We start from the raw sequence: 22,515 nt of genomic DNA on the forward strand, positions 1-22,515 counted from the left end.
TAGTAACCTGCTTATGGCCTCCAGTAGCATCTGCATGCATGTACACACACACACACACACGCACACACACACACACGCGCGCGCACACACAAATCTTAAAGGTTCGTGTTTTTAAAAATATTTTCAACATACATTACTGAAATTTTTTGATTACTTTAAAAATTAATAAGACACATCTTGTTTGTTTCATTTTGTTTCTCAAGACAAGGTTTCTCTGTCTGAAAAGTCTGGAATGCCTTTATAGACTAGGCTGGCCTTGAACTCACAGATCTACTGCCTCTGCCCCCTGAGTGCTGGGATTAAAGTTGTACATCACCACTTCCAGCTAATAAAACATTTTTTTTAACACTTGTGCAAAGCTTCTTTTTAAAGATACAAACAAGAATTTGAAGAATTTGGATCAGTGAGATGGTGGGCAAGGGCACTTGCCACCAAGCCTGAGTACTTGAGTTTAATCCCTACCTGCATGGTAGGAAGAACTGACTGCAAGGTGCCCTCTGACCTCTACATGAGGGGAGTGCGTGCACACATGCGCACGCGCACACACACACACACACTGTAATCAAAAACATTATTAAAGAAATTGAAAAAGCCAAGCTGGTAGCACACACCTTTAATCCCAGCAATCGGGAGGCAGGCAGAGTTTGAGGCTAGCCTGGGGGTCTACAGAGTGAGTTCCAGGACAGCCAAGGCTACACAGAAAAACCCTGTCTCGAAAAACCAAAAAGAAAGGGAGGAAAGAAGTGTGAGACAGAAAAAGGCCTAGAGAGATGAGTCCATGGTTGAGAACACTGGGTCTTACACAGGACCTGAGGTCAGTATCTAGTGTCCACATAGCAGCTCACAGCCAGCAGCTCCAAGGGATCGATCCAAAGCTCTCTGCAGTTTAAACATGTACTCAAAGACTGAAAAGGAAAAATTATTTTAGCACCCAACCCTAATCTCTAGCTTTTGGCCAAGAAAGTTTTGGTCCCCCTCAAAAACTTCTCAGTTTATATAGGTTTTTAGCTATAATCTTGTAATCTTTATTAGCAGGTGGCTTTTAGGTACACTACCATCCCCCACCCCACCCCCAACGCACCTAAGATACATTCTCTGAGCAATTAAGTGAGTTTTGTAGAATCAAAGAACTGTGGTTACAGCAACAGTTACATTTCTGGGGCTGGCAAGAAGGCTGAGCTTTAAGAGCACTGGCAGCTTTTGCAGAGGACTGGAGTTGGCTCGCTAGCACCCACATGGTGGCTCACAACTGACTGTAACTCCAGTTCCAGAGGATCTGACACCCTCTTCTGGCCTCCACCGGGGCTGCACAAATGTGGCACATAGATAAACTTGAAGGCAAACACTCATACACGTAAAATAAGTCATTTAAAAAATGAAAGCTACAAACCGGGCATGGTGGCACACGCCTTTAATCCCAGCATTCAGGAGGCAGAGGCAAGCTAAGCTGATTGCTGTGAGTTCAAGGCCAGCCCGGTCTACAAAGAGAGTTTAGGACAGCCAAAACTACACAGAGAAACATTCTGTGTCTCATAAAAACAAAAATAAAAAACAACGGGGGAAAAAAAGAAAGCTACATTTCTGATCAACAAAACAGACAAGCAGGATTTGTCCTCTGGGCAGCTGGCAACCAAGGTCATTCCTAAGGGAAAGAGGGTTTAATGAGAAAGGAACCCTAATGAAAGAATTTCAAAAGACAGCTTCAGCAAATGTAAATTCTGATAAAAATCAGAAGTATAACTCTTTTATTTTTCTAAATTGTCCAGGCAAAGCCCGTTAGTCAGCTGCCCATCTTAGAGTTTAGTTTGAGTAACAATCCAAGCAGGCCCCTTTGGCTAAATTTCTTACTTCTGTGTAACACTGTGTTCATGTCAGCTTGTTAATGACTCAATACGCTTTCCCCTTCACCACCACATCCAAACCTCCTCCCGGTGAGACCAGGGTCTGTGGGGTTCTCAGTTATAGCCTTGAACGCTTGAAAACGTGGACACCACTAACTCTCCCCGACTTGCATGCTCGGTAAAGAGCCTTTCCTGTTCTCTGTGAATACACACCCAAGTCACTTTTCAAAATGGCTGTTATGGTTAAAAAAAAAAAAAAGCCTGAGAGAGGAAGTGGGAAGAAACAAATCGGGTCTTTGTCCTCTGCTAAACTTGGAATAGGGCTGGGTGGCCAAAGGACAGGGGAATAAACAAACAGCAGAAACACTAATCTGCAGTGTCAGGCTTGACTAGCCTCGTAAGGGGCCTTTTTCTTCTTTCTTTTCTTTTCTGTTCTTTTCTTTGCTTGCTCTAGCTCTTTCTTCCCTTCCCATTTTTTTTCTTTTTTCTTTTTTGGTTTATTGTTGTTGTTGCTGTTGTTGTTTTTCCAGACAGGGTTTCTCTGTGTAGCCTTGGCCGTCCTGGACTCAATTTGTAGACCAGGCTGGCTCAAACTCACAGAGATCCTCCTGCCTCTGCCTCCCTGAGTGCTGGGATTACAGGTGTGAGTCACCACTACACCTGGCTTTCTTCCCTTTCTTAATGAGAGGAAAAAAAAATAAAGTGCAGGCCCCTGTGGCCAGAAGAAAAGGTTGGATGGGGCCTATTCAAGCCTGGAACCCTTGGGCAAGCCATAGCGCCCTGCAGGGGAAGGGGACGAGGCAGAGTCTTTGAAAGAACTTTGTTCTTACAGACTTGCTAGACTCCCCTATGCAGTGCAAGACCATCAACATTTGTCCCATCAGAACCGTCTCCCTTGACTTACTGTCAGTTGCCTTCTAAGCACTTGTACTTAGACCAATACATAGATTAGTGCTGCGCTCAGCCCGGCTCAGAGGAACTTCTCTTTGCACTGGGCAGCTGTCAACGCAGTGACTTGGAACTGAAAAGAGCTGAGAGTGGTTGTTGGGTGCTCAGGCCTAGAGGGAACACTTTAATCAGCTACATCAAGGCTCAAGGAACATCCTGGAAGAAGGAGTGGAAAAAAATGCAAGAGTTGCGGGATTGAGGTGGGACCTGGCTACCATACTCATGGACTCCCAACGGCTCTTCTAGCCTGCACTGCACCTCTAACCTGACAAGTCAGTCAACTCCTGAGGCCCCGGCCCCTTGCTGAGGAGCCACTGGCAGTTGAGCTGCTGGAGGAGGGGGTACTGGTAGCTTGTCCATGTTCTGGTGGAAGGCCCCATGCCAATACTCACATGCAGAACTAACTGGGCTGTGTGTTACTTTTTTAAAGGAGAGGACAAGAAGGTAGGAAGGGAATGTGCTAGAGGGACGGTAGGGATAGGGGAGGGGCTGAATATGATAGATAGATAGATAGATAGATAGATAGATAGATAGATATTATGTATTGTGTGTATATATATGTATGAAGTTGCTAAAGAGTAAATAAAATATCCTTTAAAAAGAAATAAATATTTTCCTTATTGTATTAAATTGAGAGAGAGAGAGAGAGAGAGAGAATATGTCATTTTAGCCAGAGTGGAAGATGACATTCCTCACTCCTCACGTCAAGCAAGCTGTTGGGCTCTGGAGCCTGCAAGTTGCCTCCTTTGCACACACTTGGTCCTTGTCAGTCACTGACCATGTGAACCTTGGTGTCCGTCCCCATGTCCTATAGGATGTAGGGACATCAGGTGGGTCAGAATGAAAAGGTCGCCCGCCCTCCCTGCCTCTAAGCCCCCCCACAGGAAATGACCAAGCACCACCACTGATCTTAGAGGCCTTTCTGGATGTCCTCACTCACAATGTCCAGATGCTGTAACTTCTCCACATCAATGGCTTAAGCAAGTTGGGACTTCTGCTGAGTCAGTGGAAAAACAGCCAACCTCACAGTGAACTTGCACAAGAGGCAACTTCCACTTCTCTAAAGACCGTTCCTCACTTTGGAGCATAAATGGGAAATCAGGAAGTCTTTCATGAGCATGTCGGTAATGTAATGTACAATGCTCCTCTGTTTAGATTTTATTTCCTCACTTTTCAATAAAAAAGGCTGAAAAGCTACTGTTCTGTTTAATGTAAAGCTTTTCCAATTACCTATTTCACCCATTTAAATACAATGATTATTTCTGTAAACTATACCCCACAGACCACTCAGATGGTGGCACATTTACCCAGGATACACAATGGAATGTTCCATCCCCAACATCACATAAAATGAGCAAAGTGGCACACACCTACCATCAGACACTTGGGATGCAAAGGCAGAAGGGTTAGAAGTTCAAGATCATCCTTAGCTATATATAAAAGAGTTTGAATGGCTGGGCATGGTGACACATGCCTGTAATCCCAGCAATCAAGAGACAGAGGCAGGCAGGGCTCTGTGAGTTCAGGGCCAGCCTGGTCTACAACAGGACAGGCAGGGCTGTTACATAGAGAAACCCTGTCTCATTAAAAAAAAAAAAAAAGTCTGAACTCAGCCTGAGTTACATGAGACCTTGAAAAAGAACTTAGTGATTAAATGTGTATTTATTACATAAACATTATTAAAATAAAATGTTGTACAATATGCAAAAAATAAATAAAAACAAAAAGTTAAAAAAAAAAGAGAGAGCATAGAGGGGTCATGTGGATTCCACATATAAATATTTAAAAGAGAAATTTAAGAATGATTTGGCTGTCCTGGATTCACTTTGTAGACTAGGACCAGGCTGGCCTCCAACTCACAGAGATCCACCTGCCTCTGCCTCCCAAGTGCTGGGGATTAAAAGCCTGTGCCACCGCGTCTGGCAAGAATTATTCTTAAATTTAAGAATTAACCCTTCCTAGTCCTTAAAAATATGATATTTTTTAGCTGTTTTGTTCAGAGAACGCAATTATAAATCTATGCAAGGAAGCATTTTCAAGCAACAGTTAGTGGCTCATATACAATGGCCTCACCTAGTCACAGATTCAGAGGAAGAAGCCTAGCTCTACGATCTAAGCCTAGCTCTAAGACTGGGACCTTAGTCAGACTGCTCAGATGACAGTTTAGACTTTATTGTCTCGTAGCCAGACAAGGCAATGGTTGGTTTCAGATGACTCATTTCTTACAGAATATCCCTCCTTTGTTTTTCCAGAGGATTTTTTTTTTTTTTTTTTTTTTTTTACTTTTTGAAACAAGGTACAAGGTTTCTCTGTGTAGCCTTAGCTGACCTAATCTCACTTTATAGACCAGGCTGGCCTCAAACTCACAGAGATATGCCTGTCTCTGCCTCTCAAGTGCTGGGACTAAAGGTGTGCACCACCACTGTTCAGGTTAAGGACACTGCCTGTTCTTCCAAAGGCCCTGAGTTCAATAACACATGGTAGCTCACAACTATCTTCTATATTGAGATCTGATGTGCAGGCAGGATACTGTATACTTAATAAGTAAATTTAAACATTTTTAATTAATTCTTTTTTACATAGACATTTATATTATTAATCATATAACAATAAACTACCTAAAGCAAGAAGAACCATGAAACAATCAGGAATTATATAAATGTTACATTCATAGTGTTTTGGCTATTTGTATTTGGCAACCTTAAAGAAAACATCTTTCCTATCTTGTTGAGTCTAAAATTCTGAATGTAAATCAATATCTATCATATCTCATCTCTATCAACTTAAAATATTTATCTAGACCTAAAAGCATCTTAACCACTAAGCAACTAAGCTTAATTGTAAAACTAAATTATCTGGTCTTTAACCTCATTAGAAGGAATAAAACTTGAGAGGGAATAAAATTAATCACCTGAGTAAACAGAAAATGCAGGTTAGCAGCTTCCAAAGTGAAAAAATGACTGAGAGAGTTTCCTGCCTAAACAGTCACCCAAAACTCTTTACAAGGTTGGAGCATCATCTTCTGGCCCAGTATATCTGACAGACATATTTGTGAGGCAGGAACTTTTGAGGACTTGCTTACCCTGTCTTGGCAGAGTGTGGCTGTCAACTCTGCCTACATCCAAGCTTGCCCATTTTTAGGCAGAATTCTGTCAGTGGCCGACATGAGGACATTTTTCCCAATGGCTGATTTGCCACATTTGAAGCCGTCTCCATAGGGAGGTTCTTTGATGCTCATTATCTTCTTTGAGGTAGGCTGGGTGTTGGCAGGAGTTAACCTGTCTTATTGTCAATGAATCTTTAAAATAATAAAAACATCTCTAAATGCCATATTCTGTAGGTCTCTGGGGTTTTTGAAGACCTAATCTAATAACTGTTTTACCTTATCTATCTATAGAATCATATATATATATATATATATATATATATATATACACACACACACATATATATATATTAAACCTAGGATATATATTCTTGTAATATAAATATACTAGTAATTAACATGACCAGGATTTGATCAACTAACAATTAACTTGTATAACTTACTCATCCTAAACAGCCTGCAATAGCACTTTCAAAGTATTGGAGGTAAACCTTGTTGTATTCAACTTGAGTTGTATGGGTACCATACTTCATATTAGAGTAGAAATATATATAATGTGTGTGAAGAATACTCTTAAACTTGAATTCTATACCAATGTATCAAAATTAAACTTATTTTGCATCAATATACAAAATTCTATACCAATAAATTAAAAATAACCTTGTGAGTAACAGTTAAGGCCTTAAGTTGAGGAGTAGATTCAATAATCTACTTATTATCCTATCATCCTGATATATTTCTGTATTCCCCCTTCTTTCTTTTCATCCCCTATCTCCAAACCTAAGAAAGAAAGATAAAGGAAACGAGAGACATTCCTGAGGCCAACCTCATTTTCTCTCTGAATAAGACTAATAGTAACTTATAACCAACTCCCAATGAAAATAAACATCTATAGCTCAAGTGAATAACCAAAAACCTACCCAGCTTCCCTTAAGGGAAATAGGGCATTGTTCTCTTAAGGTTTCTTCTGGCTGATTTGGGATGAATAATACCTTTGTAGAGACCCAGATAAAGCTGGGGGAAATGGTTAAACAAGCTAGGAATAGCATTTGTGGTTCAGTTTCTAAATTTTGAGAAATTCCAGGCTTAATAGAAGCCCTGTGTGGGACAGTCTGAAATGCTGGACAATTGGGATCAGAAGCTTTCCTAGAAACTGTCCTGAGAGCTGTCCTGTTCTGATGAGGAACAGCAACTGAAACACTTGGTGCTGGAACATGAAGGACGCAGGATGTCAGCGTCCAGCATGCTGAGAGGAATGCATCCTGTCAGGTCTGATCTAATGTCAGTGTCTGGTTCTTTTGTTCTGAAAATATAATTTCTCACAAAGCACTATACAGTCCTAAAATTATAAATGTATGAGGTATGCGGGATGCATAGAACAATTAAGGCTGGTTCTCTGCATTTTGTATGAGCAGAAGAAAGATATCTGTAAGTCTTCATTCATGACATACAAAGAATGGCACCAAATCCTAAGTCAGAAGGATTCTATAACCAATAGAAAGCATTGTCTATGCATAGACATTCATGTGTCAGTCAGCCTCAAAACATAGAAATTGGGTTGGGGCTGTAGCTCAGTTGGTAAAATTACTGCCTAGCATGCACAAAGCCCTGGGTTCAATCCTCAGAACCAAATAAACTAGGTGTGGTGGCATATGCCTACACTCCCAGAAACAGATGTGATAGCAAGAGTTCGAGATCAGCCTCAGCTACTTACTGAGTCTGCAGTCAGAGTGGGTGACATGAGACCCTGTCTCAAAACAAAAGCGAAAACAAACAAAAGGCCCCACAAAATAAATTGACAGATTGCTAGGCTAAATGAAGACAGATATGAATCTCGACTACATAAAGAACTCTTACCAGTTTTATGCCGAGCAAAAAAAAAATTGAATTCACGTTTCTCCCAAACTGTGCAAATTGCCAAGAAGCAAAAGAGGCTCAGCATCACCAGTCATTAGAGAAACTCAAGTCAACATCACCGCCAGCGATGACTTCAAGCCCGCTGAACCACCCAGTGTAAAAGTCGGGCACCAGCAGTGTTAGGAACTGGGTGTGGTGGTGCATTCCTGTAATCGCAGCACTTCTGGATGGACACAGAGTAAGGAGGAGGATCATGAACTGCAGACTAGCCTGGGCCACACAGTAGGACCCTATCTCAAAAACAAACAGCTTTCATTCTGAACGGCTATTGTAACTTTGCAGAAGTTCATTGAGTTGATTAGTCTTTGAGTCTGGTTCATTTTGGTGTATGATTTCGTGTGTGTGTGTAAGTTTTTAATAAGCCAGGTGTGGTGGTGCATGCTTTTAATCTCGGCACTCAGAAGGCAGAGAGGCAGGCAGATCTCTGTGAGTTCGAGGCCAGCCTGGTCTACAAAGCAAGTCCAGGAAAGCCAAGGCTACACAGAGAAACCTTGTCTTGAACAACAAAACAAAACAACAATGAAATTAATAATAAAGTCTAAAATAAAATAAATCAATTTTAAAAATACACAAATGTCCATAGGATCAGCATTCACAAAAACCAAAGGTAGAAAAAAGAAAAATTTTTATCAACAGATGCATGCATGAACATGAGACATATTGGTATGACAGAATATGATTCTGTATTTAAAAGGAAGGGAGGGACTGGAAAGATGATTCAGTGGTTAAGAGCACTGTCTGCTCTTCCAAAGGACCTGAGTTCAATTCCCAGCACCCACATGGCAGCTCACAACTGTCTGTAACTCCATTTCCAGGTGATCTGACACCCTCACATCAATGCACATAAAATTAAATAAATTATTTTAAAAGGAAAGGAATTTTGACACTTACTACAACCTTACTATAAACCTTGAATATACTATACTAAGTAAAAGAAGCTCTCTCTTTTCCAATGGATAAATTTTATATAATTCCATGTACTTGAGGCCATGGAATTAGAGTCTTAGTCAGATTCAGAGGGGCAGAGAAGAAAATGATGGGCTGGAGAAATACAAAGTCAGTGTTTAACGGCTATAGACTTTCATTTTGGGAAGAGGGGATGGTGGTGGCTGCACAAAAGTGTGACTACCTTTGGTGTTGTTGAACAATGTTCTTCTTTTTTTTTTTTCCCCTTTGGTGTTTTGAGACAGGGTCTCTCTGTGTAGCTCTAGATGTCCTGGACTCACTTTGTAGGCCAGGCTGGCCTCGAACTCACAGTGATCCGCCTGCCTCTGCCTCCCAAGTGCTGGGATTAAAGGCATGCGCCACCACACCCAGCTTGAACAATGTTCTTGAAAGCAGCTAAAATAGTATTTTTTATCTTTTATGTATTTTATGTATTTTACCATAATTTTTTTCAGTCTCAGTCTATAAAAACAAATTAATTAAGTCATTAATAACATAAAGGGAAACTCCATATGATAATCTCATTAGACATGAAAATTTGTAAAAAACAAACAAACAAACAAACAAACAAACAAAAACAAAAAAACTCTTATGACAAAAGACTCTCATAAAACTAGATATATATATTGATAGAAACTTCCTTGAATGCCAGGAAATGAAACAAAAAAGAAAACAATGCCAGGCTTGCACTCTACAGAATCACACCCCTTAGTTCTTCATCCTCTAAACAATGCAGTATAACAACTGTTTACATAGCATTTATAACACACTAGAGAGTAAAGACCTCTAGGACGGGGCAAGTGTAAAGGTACTAGCTGCCAAACCTCACAACTTGAGTTTGACCCTGTGACCCCCGTGGTGGCAGGAGAGAACTGGGACCTCTCCACATGCATCATGGCATGTGAATGTTCCTTCCACAAATAAATCAATAAATGTAATTTTTTAAAAAGTGTAAGATATCTAGATAGTCAAAGGAGTTCGGGAAGTGTGCACGTTATAGGCAGATATGTTTTAGGAGGCACACACATCATAGTTTTCTCATGCCTGACCAGAATTCTGAAGGACAAGGGACAGTGGTAATTCTCCACAGACCGGGGTCTCTGCTGAAGAGTCAAAGGGGCCTCCTGCAGGCTTCAGAACCACGCCATGCCACTCTCTCTCTCTTCCCTGTTCCCTCCTGCACACTCTGGCTCCCTAGCTCACATTGAACTCCCAGCTCTGTCTTCTCAGACCCTGCTGCCTCTGTCTGGATTCTTGCTTCCCGTTCCACAGCTTGGAAAACTGTTCTCAAGTTGGAAATCACAGGAGGGATCATAGGACTTAATATCTCTCTCTGTTTCCCCGCCCTCTTTTAGTGTGTGTGTGTGTGTGTGTGTGTGTGTGTGTGTGTGTGTATGTGTGTGTGTGTGTGTGTGTGTGTGTGTGTGTGTGTGTCCCCTTCCCAGTGTCCCACTACTACCTGTTCCTTGGGAATAACTGTATTTCATCACCGTGTCCTAAACCCTATGGTTTCATACATTTGGCATGGCTTATTGCTGCTTTACACAGGAGTGTGCACTTAGCTCCTATTGTTATAGCCAGCAGAAACTCCTAAAGCACGTAATGCAACCTCATACTGTTGAAGAGCTAAACTTATATAAACAGGCAGAAGAGCTGTGTGACTGTCCATATATCCATCTCCAGGCTTTAAAAGAAAATCAAAATATCAACTCAAGCTTCGAGAGATGGCTCAGCAGTTAAGAACACAGGCTGCTCTTCTAGAGGACCCAGTTTCAGTTCCCAGTCCCCACACAGAGGCTCACAACTAATTAGTTATACTTCCAGTTCCAAGGAATCTGATGCCCTCTTCTGGCCTCTGTGCACCCAGTGCACAGACATAGCTGCAAGGAAAACACCTAGATCCATAAAAACAAAACAACAATAAGGATACATTTAAAAACTAATTCATAGCTCATTTTCTTTTACCTATGTCTATTCCCTTCTTGTATTGTTTTGAGACAAGTCCCGAACACCGTCTGAGTTCGTCTGCAAGAGTGGCAGAGTGAGTTTCCTCAGAATCCTTGGGGAGGCCCTCCTTGCCTTTCTGTCCTCTATGTCCAAGCTGACTTCTTCCTGTCATGCTCTGTAGCTCTTTGCTATTCTGCCTTCCTCGTGGGTCTCAAATTGCCCTCCCTGCAATAGCCATGCCACAAGGGTGAGCGGAGCTGAGCACCTCTGCTCCCTGGCCCTGGATGGTCAGGTTTTGATACAGCCGTTGTAAGTAGAAATCATCTCACCTTACCCATACTCATCTCTAACCTGAGTCTGGGGCAGGAAGTGTTCAAATATGTCACAGCAGCTGGGCACCCTGGCACATGACTGTCACCCCACAGGAGTCTAAAATTATGACCCAATATTTACCAGTTAGAAGAAACAAAAAAGCTGGGTGTGGTGGCACACACCTTTAATCCCAGCACTTGGGAGGCAGAGGCAGGTGGATGTCTGTGAGTTCCAGGACAGCCTGGTCTACAGAGTGAATTCCAAGACAAGTAAATCTACAAAAAGAAAGAAAAAAAAGGGGGAGGAGGGAGGGGGAGAGAAAAAAAGAAGAAAGGAAGGAAAGAAAGAAGGAAGGAAGGAAGGGAAGAAGAAAGGAAAGCCAGCGAGCATTAGCAGGCCACAGCTCCTCAGGAAGGGGTAGGGCATCATGGCCATCTCCTCCGTCCATAATGGATATTGAAGGACCCAACCTGAGAGGACAAATAGGAAGAAAAAGAGGTTCAGAGGGAAGGGAAGGGAGACAACAGTGGGTAGTGGGGTGAACATAATCATAATACGTTGTGTATATGTAGGCAATGTCACTTTTATTTTATTCCATGCCAATAAATAAAATCGTTTCCACTATAAAGCAGAGAAACAGGGGGAGAGAGAGAGAGACAGAGACAGAGACAGAGAGACAGAGAGACAGAGACACACAGAGAGAGGCAGAGAGAGGAGAGAGGCCCGGTATGGTGGCACACTCCTGTGATTCTAGCACTTAGGAGGTGGAGGAGGGGGGTTGTGAGTTCAAGGACGGGAGTATATACTGAGCACCTGTCTCAATAAAGGAGAAAGAAGCATTTGATGCACCCAGCCTACAAAGCAGCCAGCATGGCAGCACAGAGCATTGCAGAGCTCCCTTGTTTGCTGACTTCCGGTTGCCCAGGACCACCAGTGAGCAGCACATCACATGTCTCCAGCCGCGAAAGATCAAAATTAAAAACAGTCTGTACTGAGTGTGTGCCACCTCTGCAATACCAAAATGCTGAAAAACTGTATGTCGAACTATCATAAGCCAGGAACCATCTATACACACAGCCCAGCTGCCTGGTAAGGTGACTCGGGGACATTGCTCACACACTTTTCCAAAGTGTCCCTGCGATTACATGCCATTTGCCACCGTGGTAGCTGACAGGGCAATTATGTTATCTTGATTGTCCACATTCCATTTGCTGTCACATTTGCTCACTGTCTGGATTTGATTTGTTGAGATTGACAAAACAAAGCGCCAGAAGGCTGGGTGGCTCAGACAGCAGCAGTGAGCCCTTCGCCGCTGCGGAGGCTGACAGCCCAAGTTGTTGACACAGTTAGATTCTTCTGACCGCCTCTATCGTGGGCTTGTCTTGGCTCCTCTGGTTTATGACGTCCTCCCTAGGCTACAAATGTGTCCCAAGCTCCTCCTGTGATGGGAAGGCCAGTCATACTGGATAAGGGCCCACCCCGAAGACCTCGCCTCACGTTATCTTTCTCTATTCACATTTGATGAACTAGAGATCAGAACTCTAACACGTGAGTTTCTGGAACGCAGTATCTGCCCCAGAAGGCTAACTTATTGGCCTGTACACTCCTTTCCTTTTGAACTGGAGTCTTTATTCCAGAGACTGCTTCAAGAAGCATCTAAAAAAAAAAAAAAACAAAACAAAACAAAACAAAAACTCTAAAATATAAGGACTTTAAAAAATGCTACTTATGGACTTTTAAAATTAAATACATGTTTTAGATTTACTTGTTTTATTTATGTGTATGAGCATTTGGCCGGTATGCGTGCATGTGGACCACATGGGTGCCTGGTCCCCACGGAGGCCAGAAGAGGGCAACAGATGCCCTGTAACTAAAGCAGAAGAAGGGCATAAGTCGCCATGAGGGTGCTGGGAATAGAACCCAGGTCCTCTGCGAGAGCAGCCGGGGCTCTTACCACAGAGCCATGTCTGCAGACTCCATATGCATGTCGCAGGATGTGACCAGTTCCCCCTGTGTGATTAGCTCCTTCTGGAATGCTGGGGACTGAACCAGGGGCCAGGACAGATTGGGCAGATGCTACACCCACTGCCTGCTGACGGCTCCTGGCGGTGTCAGGTTATATTGATGTTATCCAAGCAGAATGCTGTGAACCTAGGAGATAACAAATGAGGCCTAACTTACTGAAAGAAGCAGTGTTAGCAGCACTCTTCCTTGGAAACGAAATTACCCTAGAACATGAAACATCTAATTAACAAAAGTAATTACTTTTTAAAAAAAATGCAATCACATTTTATTTCAGTATCGAGTGGGGAGCATGTGAAAGTTAAAGGACTTCATGCCAGAGTCTGTTCCCTCTTTACACTGCTTAGGTTCTGGGAACAGAGCTCAGGAAGCCAGGCGTGGCAGCAAGTACCTTCGACCTCTGGAGCATCCCAGGAGTCCATCTGCTCTTCAATAACGTAAAATCCCTGCTGAGTCTATTGCTCGGTACCACTGTGCAATACCTAATGAACAGTAAGACACAGGTGTTCTGAATTAATTACTGGTTCAATGATCTCTATTAAAGGCTCTCCTTGTAGTGTGAAATGTTGCTAGCACGGGAAGGTTTTGGGGGTGACCAGGGTGTTGTTAGAACTTTCTAGAGACCCATTCTTCTCTATTTCATTGTGAACATAACTGTGCTTGAAAATAGTTAATTTATTAAAAATAAGCGAATTAGAGGTATGAATAGCAACTCCTACTTAGTTAGCATCTGTAATTTAATCGGAACCAAAATAATTTTCAGGGAAGATTCAAATTCATATAAAACATCAATTTACTAGTGCCACCTACTGGTGAGACCTGACTATTGCTCTATAAACATTTCCCACCCCAACCCCCCAGCCCCTTTAGAGCTCGTTTTTGATGGTTATTTAACACGTTTTGTTTGTTTGTTTGTTTGTTAGATTTAGCTTTAGTTTTTGTTTTGTTTTGCTTTTAGACAAGGTCTCATGAGGTTCATGCTGGCCTCAAGCTTAGGCTGTCTTTGGATTCCCACGGTCCTCCTACCTCCACTTCCCAAGTACTGGGATCTTCATTTCTGCAAACTTGTAATTAGAAAGCCCAATTATGCACCCCGGCCTTTCAGCAGCGTTGCAGCCAGATCTTTACTTTCTAGTTGCCTTGAAGGCCTTGCCTCTTTTTCCTCCCCCTCCTCTCCTGGTCCCTTTCCCTGTCTCCACTTTCCTACTTTCCAGGGGCCTCTGGTTTCGCCCAGGCCGGGCCCTTTCAATCTCATTGCAGTCTGGGCTCCACACTCTGGCCCCGCCTTTCCTTCGCCCCGGGGAAAGGCCCCGCCTTTTCACCACGCCCCGCGTCATAGCCCCACCCAATTTAAGCTCTTGGCCCCACCTCCACCCTCGGCTTTACCTCCTCAGCCCCGCCTTCTTCTTTGGCCCCGCCCCCTGCTTGGGCCCGCGGGTTCGTCTCACGATTCTCGTGCCTCCCCTCCACGCTTCCTCGGTTCCGCCCAGGCCTAACCCTAAAATTCACCTACGGGTTCCTCCTCGCTTCCTCACACAGCGCCTCCCCGCCTCATCCCGAGACTCTCCTCCGCTCTCCCGCCGTGGCCCCGCCCCTCTAGGGGCGGAGCTGTGCCAGGTGCGGCCCCGGGGCGTGGCCGGGTTCCGGGAGCGCAGGTGCGGCTTCCGTGTCAAGATGGCTGCCGCCTGCCGCTCTTCGACTTGGCTCCCTCCCGGCCTCCCGTGCCGCCTGCCCGCCGGGGCCCAGCTGCTGCGCGTTGCCCTGTGCCTCCTGTGTTGGGTCCCGGCGGCTGTAGACGCAGTCCCTGAGCTCGGGCTTTGGACGAGGAGGGTCAATGACGTAAGTGTGCTGTAGGGACTGAGGCGTGGCCCTTCTCCTGTTCCCGGGGCCCTGGCAGGGTAGCTCCGCCCGCGGACTCGTCTGGCTTTGGGCTTTATTCACTTAGGGCTCTGACGGGCTAGCGGCGGGTCCTCCGACATCTTACTGAGCCTTTTGTCCAGATTGGCTTCTAGGAAAGGAACGTCCCCTCTGCCTGACGTGGGCTTGAAGAACGATCTCATCCCAGTTGCGCTTAGGACGGCTTTCCCTTCCAAATGCTCTAGCTGTTCGCGAGGCTCTCCACTCGCTTCGCCCTGGCCTCTCTCACTGTGCCCTGACACGGCGCGTCTAGATCATGTCTTTATTTATTCAGTTCCGAGCCCCCAATCTCTGCATTCCCAGCGGCATCGTTGGGACTGAACGCTTTGGTTAGATTACTGCTTCAGGAGGTTCGTCTAGTTTTTCTGTTACATCGTAAAGTTAATAAGCTCTACAGCCATGCATATAGTCACCTCGCCTCTCTCTCTTGCGTTTCTGTATGTTTTCAGCGCTCCTATCACAGTTCAAAGACTTCTAGGTGTGTAGGTGGGTCAGGGTGTGGTTAGGGGTGTTTAACGGGCAAGTCTGGAGGCATGGGTGGATGAAAACTTCCTTAACTGGGCAGGCCATTAGAGAACTTGACATCCTGTGTGGTTAAGAGATGGGGTGGGAAGCATGCAGAGGCAGAATTATGGAAAGTCTTGCAAAATAGACAGGATATTGGGAAGTGCCATTGTCAAGTTTCTCTAGAGTCACGTGACTCACCCAGCTCTGCCTAGGGTGCATTGAAACAACATCCAAGTCCTACCGATGAAATTTATGTTTATATTCCTTCAGCCAGAAGGTCCACACACTTCCAGACACAAAACTACGGCGGATCAAATACAGGCTTCTTTCTGTGTCCTGGCTCAGTGTAGCTAGCCATTTCTTTTTTAAGACTCTTCTGAGTAGGTCCCCTGTGTTTTTGACTGTCTTATGCTTTGGTCGGGCTGAGTTTATTTCGTGTGTAGCTCAGGCCAGTAGTGTCAGCAAGCCTTTCTTTGCAAAAAGCAGGCTGATTTTTGTTGTTGTTGTTCTTAGAATAAGTCGTCAGAACTTGTCTTTTAGTACAGGGAGAGTCAGACTTTCATTTGTTTCATCAACTCATCAAAAGGAAAAGCAAAGTGGTTTGAGCATCACCATATGCTATTTACTAGACTGGTCATTCCTCTTGCAAAGATGAGTTTTAGATACAGTCCTTTCCCTCAGAGAGCTCGCACAATATCGAGACAACGCATTTATGAGTGCATACTTAGGTACACCATAGCATTCTTGGGGTATTATTATTCAAGTACAGAGGGAGCCAGCCTAACCCTGGCTTCTGGAGATGTGAAAAGATGAATAGGCATTTCCTCTGTAAGAAGAGGAGTGGAATCAAAGCAGCGAGGGAAATTCTTGATGTGCCTGTTTAAAGCTCTGGAAGGTAGGGGGCTAAGGTCACCATAGGCCTCCCTCACCAGCCTTTGGCTTTAGACTCCAGGAGCTACCAGGCTGAGACAAGTCATGTGTGAAGTAAGCTGAGTTGGGACAGCATGTCTCTCTTGAAATCAGTAGCTGTTATACGACTCTCCCTCTGAGACTGTTTCTTTTTTTTTTTTTTTTTTTGAGACAGAGTTTTTCTGTGTTAACAGAGCCCTGGCTGTCCTGGACTCACTTTGTAGACCAGGTTGGCCTGAAACTCACAGAGATCCACCCACCTTTGCCTTCTCAGTGCTGGGATTAAAGGCGTGCACCACCACCGCCTTGCTCTGAGACTATTTCTAATAGGACAGTGACAGATGAAAGTAACAACTCCATGGAAGTCCAGCTTAGTGAGCCAAGGAGTGCATTGGGGTTACACATAAGAACAAGGGTGCCCTGGCTCCAGGGGAGGAAACAGTGTGGCTCATAGGCACAGGATTGCCAGGTCTCCTTTTAAGTGAATCTGGAAGCAAGGGGTCTATTATGTCACCTGGCTCAGGGTTGTTATTTGTTTTTGTTTTTAGTGGTCAGAATGGCCCAAGCATGCACCCTTCCCCCCATGTTGGGATTTGATTAGACCCTGGGATCGTCAGGAGTTGCTTTTGAGTATGAGAGCCATCACAGGGGTTTTGGCAGAACTGCTAACTGTTCTGGCTGCCTTAGGCTCCGGACTGGAGGCTGAAGAGCACTGTTGTTAGGGTCAAAGCAGAAACATTGAGGGGCTGCATCACAGTCATGCTGGTGGGTGTGGAGGGGAAGAGCTACGTGTGGGAAGCATGTGCAATAACTAGGCATATACCGGGGTTGGAGATGGAAGTGCAGGAGTGAGGGCGTGGGTGGCTGGGGGACTTCATCTTCACAGCAGACAGTGTAGGACTTGGTGAGACAGAGAGGAGTATGCCTGTTACTGCAGGTTACTGTAGTGTGCCTGTTGCTGCAGGTTACTGTAGTGTGCCTGTTACTGCAGGTCACTGTAGTGTGCCTGTTGCTGCAGGTCACTGTAGTGTGCCTGTTGCTGCAGGTCACTGTAGTGTGCCTGTTGCTGCAGGTCACTGTAGTGTGCCTGTTGCTGCAGGTCACTGTAGTGTGCCTGTTGCTGCAGGTCACTGTAGTGTGCCTGTTGCTGCAGGTTACTGTAGTGTGCCTGTTGCTGCAGGTTACTGTAGTGTGCCTGTTGAGGAGGTCCACCTGTGCGTGGATCTGGAGAGCAGAGGAGGGGTCTGGGCTGTTGCTTCTATTATTGTGGAAACTGTTGGGAAAGGGAAAGAGTGACCTGGCCTGTCAGTGTTCTCCAATTCCTAACTGCTCTTCTGTTTAGCACAGTTCCTTCTTAGAGGCTTTTTATTGTCGGGAAGAACTGTTTGAGTTTATTCACGGTGTGAAACACCGTGACTGCTAGAGACTGCAAAAAGGAATATATTGGGAGTCACCGGGGAGCACACCCAGGTCCTGTCACATGCTGAGCAGAATCTCTAGTGAGCTACACTCCAAACCCAGAACTGGTTCTTGAGGTAAAAAGGAACTAAGTAGATGAAGGAAAAGCATAAGAGGTGTTTGCAGTTTTTAGGTTGATTGCTAAGGTCCTAGCAGCAGGAATTTTTCAGAAAGGAAACACTGCTGGAGAGGTGAGCCGGCTTTGATTGTGTGGGCTCTGTATGAGTTTGGTGAAATACATTGGTAAACAAAATCAATTTGCAGAGAGATGTTATTTATTGGAAGTACTTTTACTTTGATACAGAGAACAGCATGCAAATTTGCAGTTTGTGCTATGGCCAAGCAGCACTGACCGTAACGGCCAAAGCCTTTCTGCCTTGTATAGCACCAAGGCCCAAAGAGACTTTTTTTTTTAGTTTATTTATTTATTTTTTTAATGTGCATTAGTGCTTTGCATGCCTGTATGTCTGTGTGAGGGTGTCAGATATTGGAGTTACAGATAGTTGTGAGCTGCCATGTGGGTGCTGAGAATTGAACCTGGGTCCTCTGGAAGAGCAGCCAGTGCTCTTAACCACTGAGCTATCTCTCCAGTCGCCCAACTGAGAATTTTTGAGGTGTTTTTTTTTTCTAGACAGAGTTCACTGTGTGACCCAGGCTGGCCTTGAACTCATGACCCTGGAAAGCAGGGCCACTACTTCTGATCCTGCAGGAGATGTGATCAATTTTATATTTTGAAGATTTATTTGTAATTTTTAATCATGTGTATAAAGGTGGAGAAGTGTGTGTACCTGTATAGGTCAGAAGAGGGAGGCCATCATATCCCCAGGAGCATATGACATGGGTGCTGGGAACTGAACTCAGGTCCTCCGCAAGAGCAGGAGGCATTTTTACTCAGCCAGCCATCTCTCTAGCCCCAGTTTTATGTTTTAAAATGTCTTGACTCAAAGGCTAGCTGTGGAAGCTTTAAAATAAAATCTTGCTGGTCAGACAGTATCACAGGACTAGAGTGCTATATTTAGAAGATAAAGCTATGTTTAAATGGAGAGAGTTTTAACTAAGATTTTTCTGTATTTGTTTTTCACTTTAGAAATCAGGACCTTTGATATTCAGGAAAACTATGTTTAACTCTACTGAGATCAGGTTTTCTGGTAAGTATATTAACATACAATTCTGACATGTTATAAATAAACATGTTAATATAAACTAGTGTAAGATACATTAAGCTGAATGTTTTGTTTTCAACTGGTTCTGACATTTTAGAACATTGTTTCATTCAAGACTTAGTTAATTGCAAGAACGGACCTTTTTCTATAATTCTAAAGCGGGCTTGGTTTGGGTTTCCATCCTTTAAGACGCTACTCAGCCGACCCTTGCCTTCTGGTATTCATTGTCCACCATGCTCTACAGAGTTGCCTTTAAGCATCTGAGTCTATGTTATAAAAAGACACTCTGGCTCCTCTGCCCCCTCCCTGGTCTCTTGCTGCGGGGAAGCCAGCTGTCGCAGCAGCAGACGCTCCCAATAAGAGATTTCCCTGACTTTAGAACTAACCTTTTTCCGTCTTAATCACACCACCTAGAGCTTTAAGCATTTGGTGACGCTTTATGGTATTCAAACTGAAGGTGAGACTGCTTGGTCTGTTTTAACTGCATGTAGGCAGCCATCCTTGCTCTGTGCTCACACTTAGACTTGGATGCCTCTCTCAGCCCTCCTCTCCACTCCACTAGCTCCTGCGTTTCTTCCTCCAAGTAACATGTCTTTGTGTCCCTAGATCACGTCACGTGCCCAGTGCCCCTTGACACTCTGTTCTCAGTCGTAGGCTTCTAAAAGCGCCCAGGTGTTAACTCCCCACAGCATTTCAGTTCCTAAAGAGGAATTGTTCTCGTTAGCTGCTGTGTCCTTCATGTACATAGCAAGGAGTTCATTCAGGGGGGTTTGGATGACTCGGTGAGTGAGACACTATGTTAGACTGAAAGAAGCCAGGATGCTTCCTTGACTCCAACATTGGACTTAACGTTGAGTAGTGTTGTAGGGAGTTCTGAGTAGCTGGTAAAATTTAATGAATTTATCCACCTCATTTTGAGAAATTAGGTAATGTTTTACTCGTGTTACTATTAAAACAGCCAGTTTCAGACAGCATTTGTGAAGCCTCAAGTTTATACTAGACTACAATTAATATACAATAAAACTCTTTGTCTGGTCAGTGAAATCATTCAGTTGCTCTGGACCTGTGAAGTTTACCATAGAGTGGCATTTGAAGTATCATACCTGTCACAATGAGTACCCTGGCCTGGAAGAGGTGAGTGAAAACACATCTTTAGTGTGTACAAAGCTGTGAGGGAAAATTATAAATGCAAAGATTAAATAGCACACCAGGTGAACAGACTAGAAGTAAGCTTATGATTTTAGAAATGCTCTAAGTTCGAGAGGAAAAAAAAAATGAAACAAACAAATAAAAAAAGAGAAATGCTCTAAGTTGATTTGGACACTTAAGATAAATGAAAGTGTGTGCTTTGTTTGTTTGTTGGGTTGGTTTGGTTTTGGTTTTTGGTTTTTAAGACAGGGTTTCTCTGTGTAGCCCTGGCTGTCCTGGAACTCTTCTTTGCAGACCAGGCTGGCCTCGAACTCACAGCAATCTGCCTGCCTCTGCCTCCGAGTGCTGGAATTAAAGATGTGCACCACCGCGCCCAGCAGGTGTGTGCTTCTTGACAAAACTATAAACTTTGCAATCTTCTTGTGAGGTATCTTTTTAAAATATTGGTAATGTTTAAATTAGGCTTGTGGGCCCACTGATAAAGGGCTTTGACAAGTCAACTTAATTTGAGAAGGAATCGAGATTTCACATCATTCAAACAGTGAGCTGCTGAGGACCCAGGACATTAGGACGGTGAGTAGATTTCATGGTTCAAGTCAGTTGGAGTACAGACATCTGAGGAAGGGCAGAGAGAGGAAGAATGAGAGTGTGCCGAGAGTGGGGTCTCCTCGCCTGAATGCAAGGGGCTCCTTGACGAGGCTCATGATGGTTGCTTAGGAAGTTTCTCCATTATGGTTGGCCTCTGTCTTGAGTAACTCCTGAGTAACACTGGGTTTCCACTTTATCAGTGCTGCCTTTTTAGAGCAAAATGTCCCTCAATTTAACTATCTCTGCTTCTTCATGATTACATTCCAAGTAGGTACTTCCAGCAGGCATCCTACACAATACTGGGTTGTCCTCTGTCTGGTGGTTAGCTTAAACAGTTGATAGAGGAAGTATTAGCTGATCTCTTCACTGTAGTGTTAACTACGTTTTGTTGGTGCACAGAACAATATTTTTACAACTATGTAAATCCTGCTTTTTTATCAAATATTTATCCATTCATTTTAGCAGCCTTTTATGAGTCCTATCTTATGAGTCAATTGTTATTATAATAATTGACAAATGACTGTTTTATTATTTGGAGTTTTCTCTTATATGTTTCAGCATTTTCCTATGTGAGTGAAGTGCCCTGTTTCTATCTTTTCTGTTAATCCCAAGCAACAATACACATTAATTTTTACTTTGCTTATGGCTCATTCAGTTAATTTTGTTGTTGTTGTTTTCATGTTTTTGTTTTTTTAAGACAGATTTTTCTCTGTAGTTTGGCTGTCCTGGAACTGTCTCTGTAGACTAGGCTGGACAGAGATCCACCTGCCTCTGCCTCCCAAGTGCTGAGATTAAAGGCGTGTATCACTTTTCCCATCTCTTTTGTTTTTTGAGACAGAGTCTCCCTGTGTGTCCCAGGCTAGTCTTGAATAGCCTTCAAGGTCAGGAATTAGCTAGCAAGCATGCACCCCCATTAAGAACCTACGGGAGGTTCTTAATCTCTTTCCTCACAGTAAGATCATGCTTGTACTTGATACTATATGCAAACATATTAAAATGGCTAAGATGGTTTGGTCTCCTCTGTTATCTTAGAGTCACAGCTAATGTTTTTTTTTTCTCCTTGTTTTTTTTTTTTTTAATTGTATATTTTCAAATATTCCAACCTGAATTAATTGTTGGTATTCTTTAGCTATGAAGGTGGTTTTGTTGTTGTTCTTTCTTGTTTTTAATCTCGTAGAGAAAAGACTGTAGAAGTGAATTATAACTTAGAATTTTACCTTGGCTAGGAGCTGCTGCAGAAGCAGGAACTTCATGCTGATGCAGACTTCTGTGCTTACTTCAAGAACATTGACTGTTGGACAACAAAAAGTGAAAACCTGGATTGTAGCAGTGACACCCAGGCGTTTCCCTCACTAAGTGTGAGTCTCTGCTGTTTTAAAATCATTTATTTTTATTTGAAGTTAATACAGACACCAAGCTTGAGTAATGCTCTGTCAGTAGTTTCAGAAAGGGTCTGCTTGTCTTGAAGTCTTGGTTTTAGTTTTTGCGTACATGCATTAGGATGTAAGGAAGAAATTGGTATCTTGCTCCTTTTTATTCTTCTTTCTCTTCCTTCCTTCCTTTATTTTTATTTATTTATTTATTTATTTTTGAGGCAGTCTCATTATGTAGTCCTTACTGACCTGGAACTCTCTGCGTAGACAAGGCTGTCCTTGAGATCCACCTGCCTCTGCCAACAAATGGCTGGGATCAAAGGTGTGCACCACTGTGCCTCCCGTTCCTTCTCCTGTCAGCCTTACAAGAGGCTGTTATGGTCTCTTCTCTCCCGATTCCTCTCTCATGCTTC

General features: G+C 43.6%; 1 protein-coding gene across 2 annotated transcripts in view; it reads left to right on the plus strand.

The window, feature by feature from the left end:
* Positions 1-14,679: 14,679 nt before the first annotated feature.
* Positions 14,680-22,515, plus strand: part of Tmem87b (transmembrane protein 87B) — a 35,427-nt gene continuing 27,591 nt past the window's right edge. For both annotated transcript variants that reach the window (XM_051144595.1, XM_051144594.1), the window contains exons 1-4: positions 14,680-14,877; positions 18,917-18,977; positions 20,032-20,126; positions 21,956-22,087. In XM_051144595.1, the coding sequence (XP_051000552.1) occupies positions 14,713-14,877; positions 18,917-18,977; positions 20,032-20,126; positions 21,956-22,087 (453 nt within the window). In that variant the 5' untranslated portion in view covers positions 14,680-14,712. The remainder of the gene's footprint in view (positions 14,878-18,916; positions 18,978-20,031; positions 20,127-21,955; positions 22,088-22,515) is intronic.

Source organism: Acomys russatus, chromosome 4 (genome assembly GCF_903995435.1).
Source record: "Acomys russatus chromosome 4, mAcoRus1.1, whole genome shotgun sequence".
Taxonomy (NCBI): Eukaryota; Metazoa; Chordata; class Mammalia; order Rodentia; family Muridae; genus Acomys; species Acomys russatus.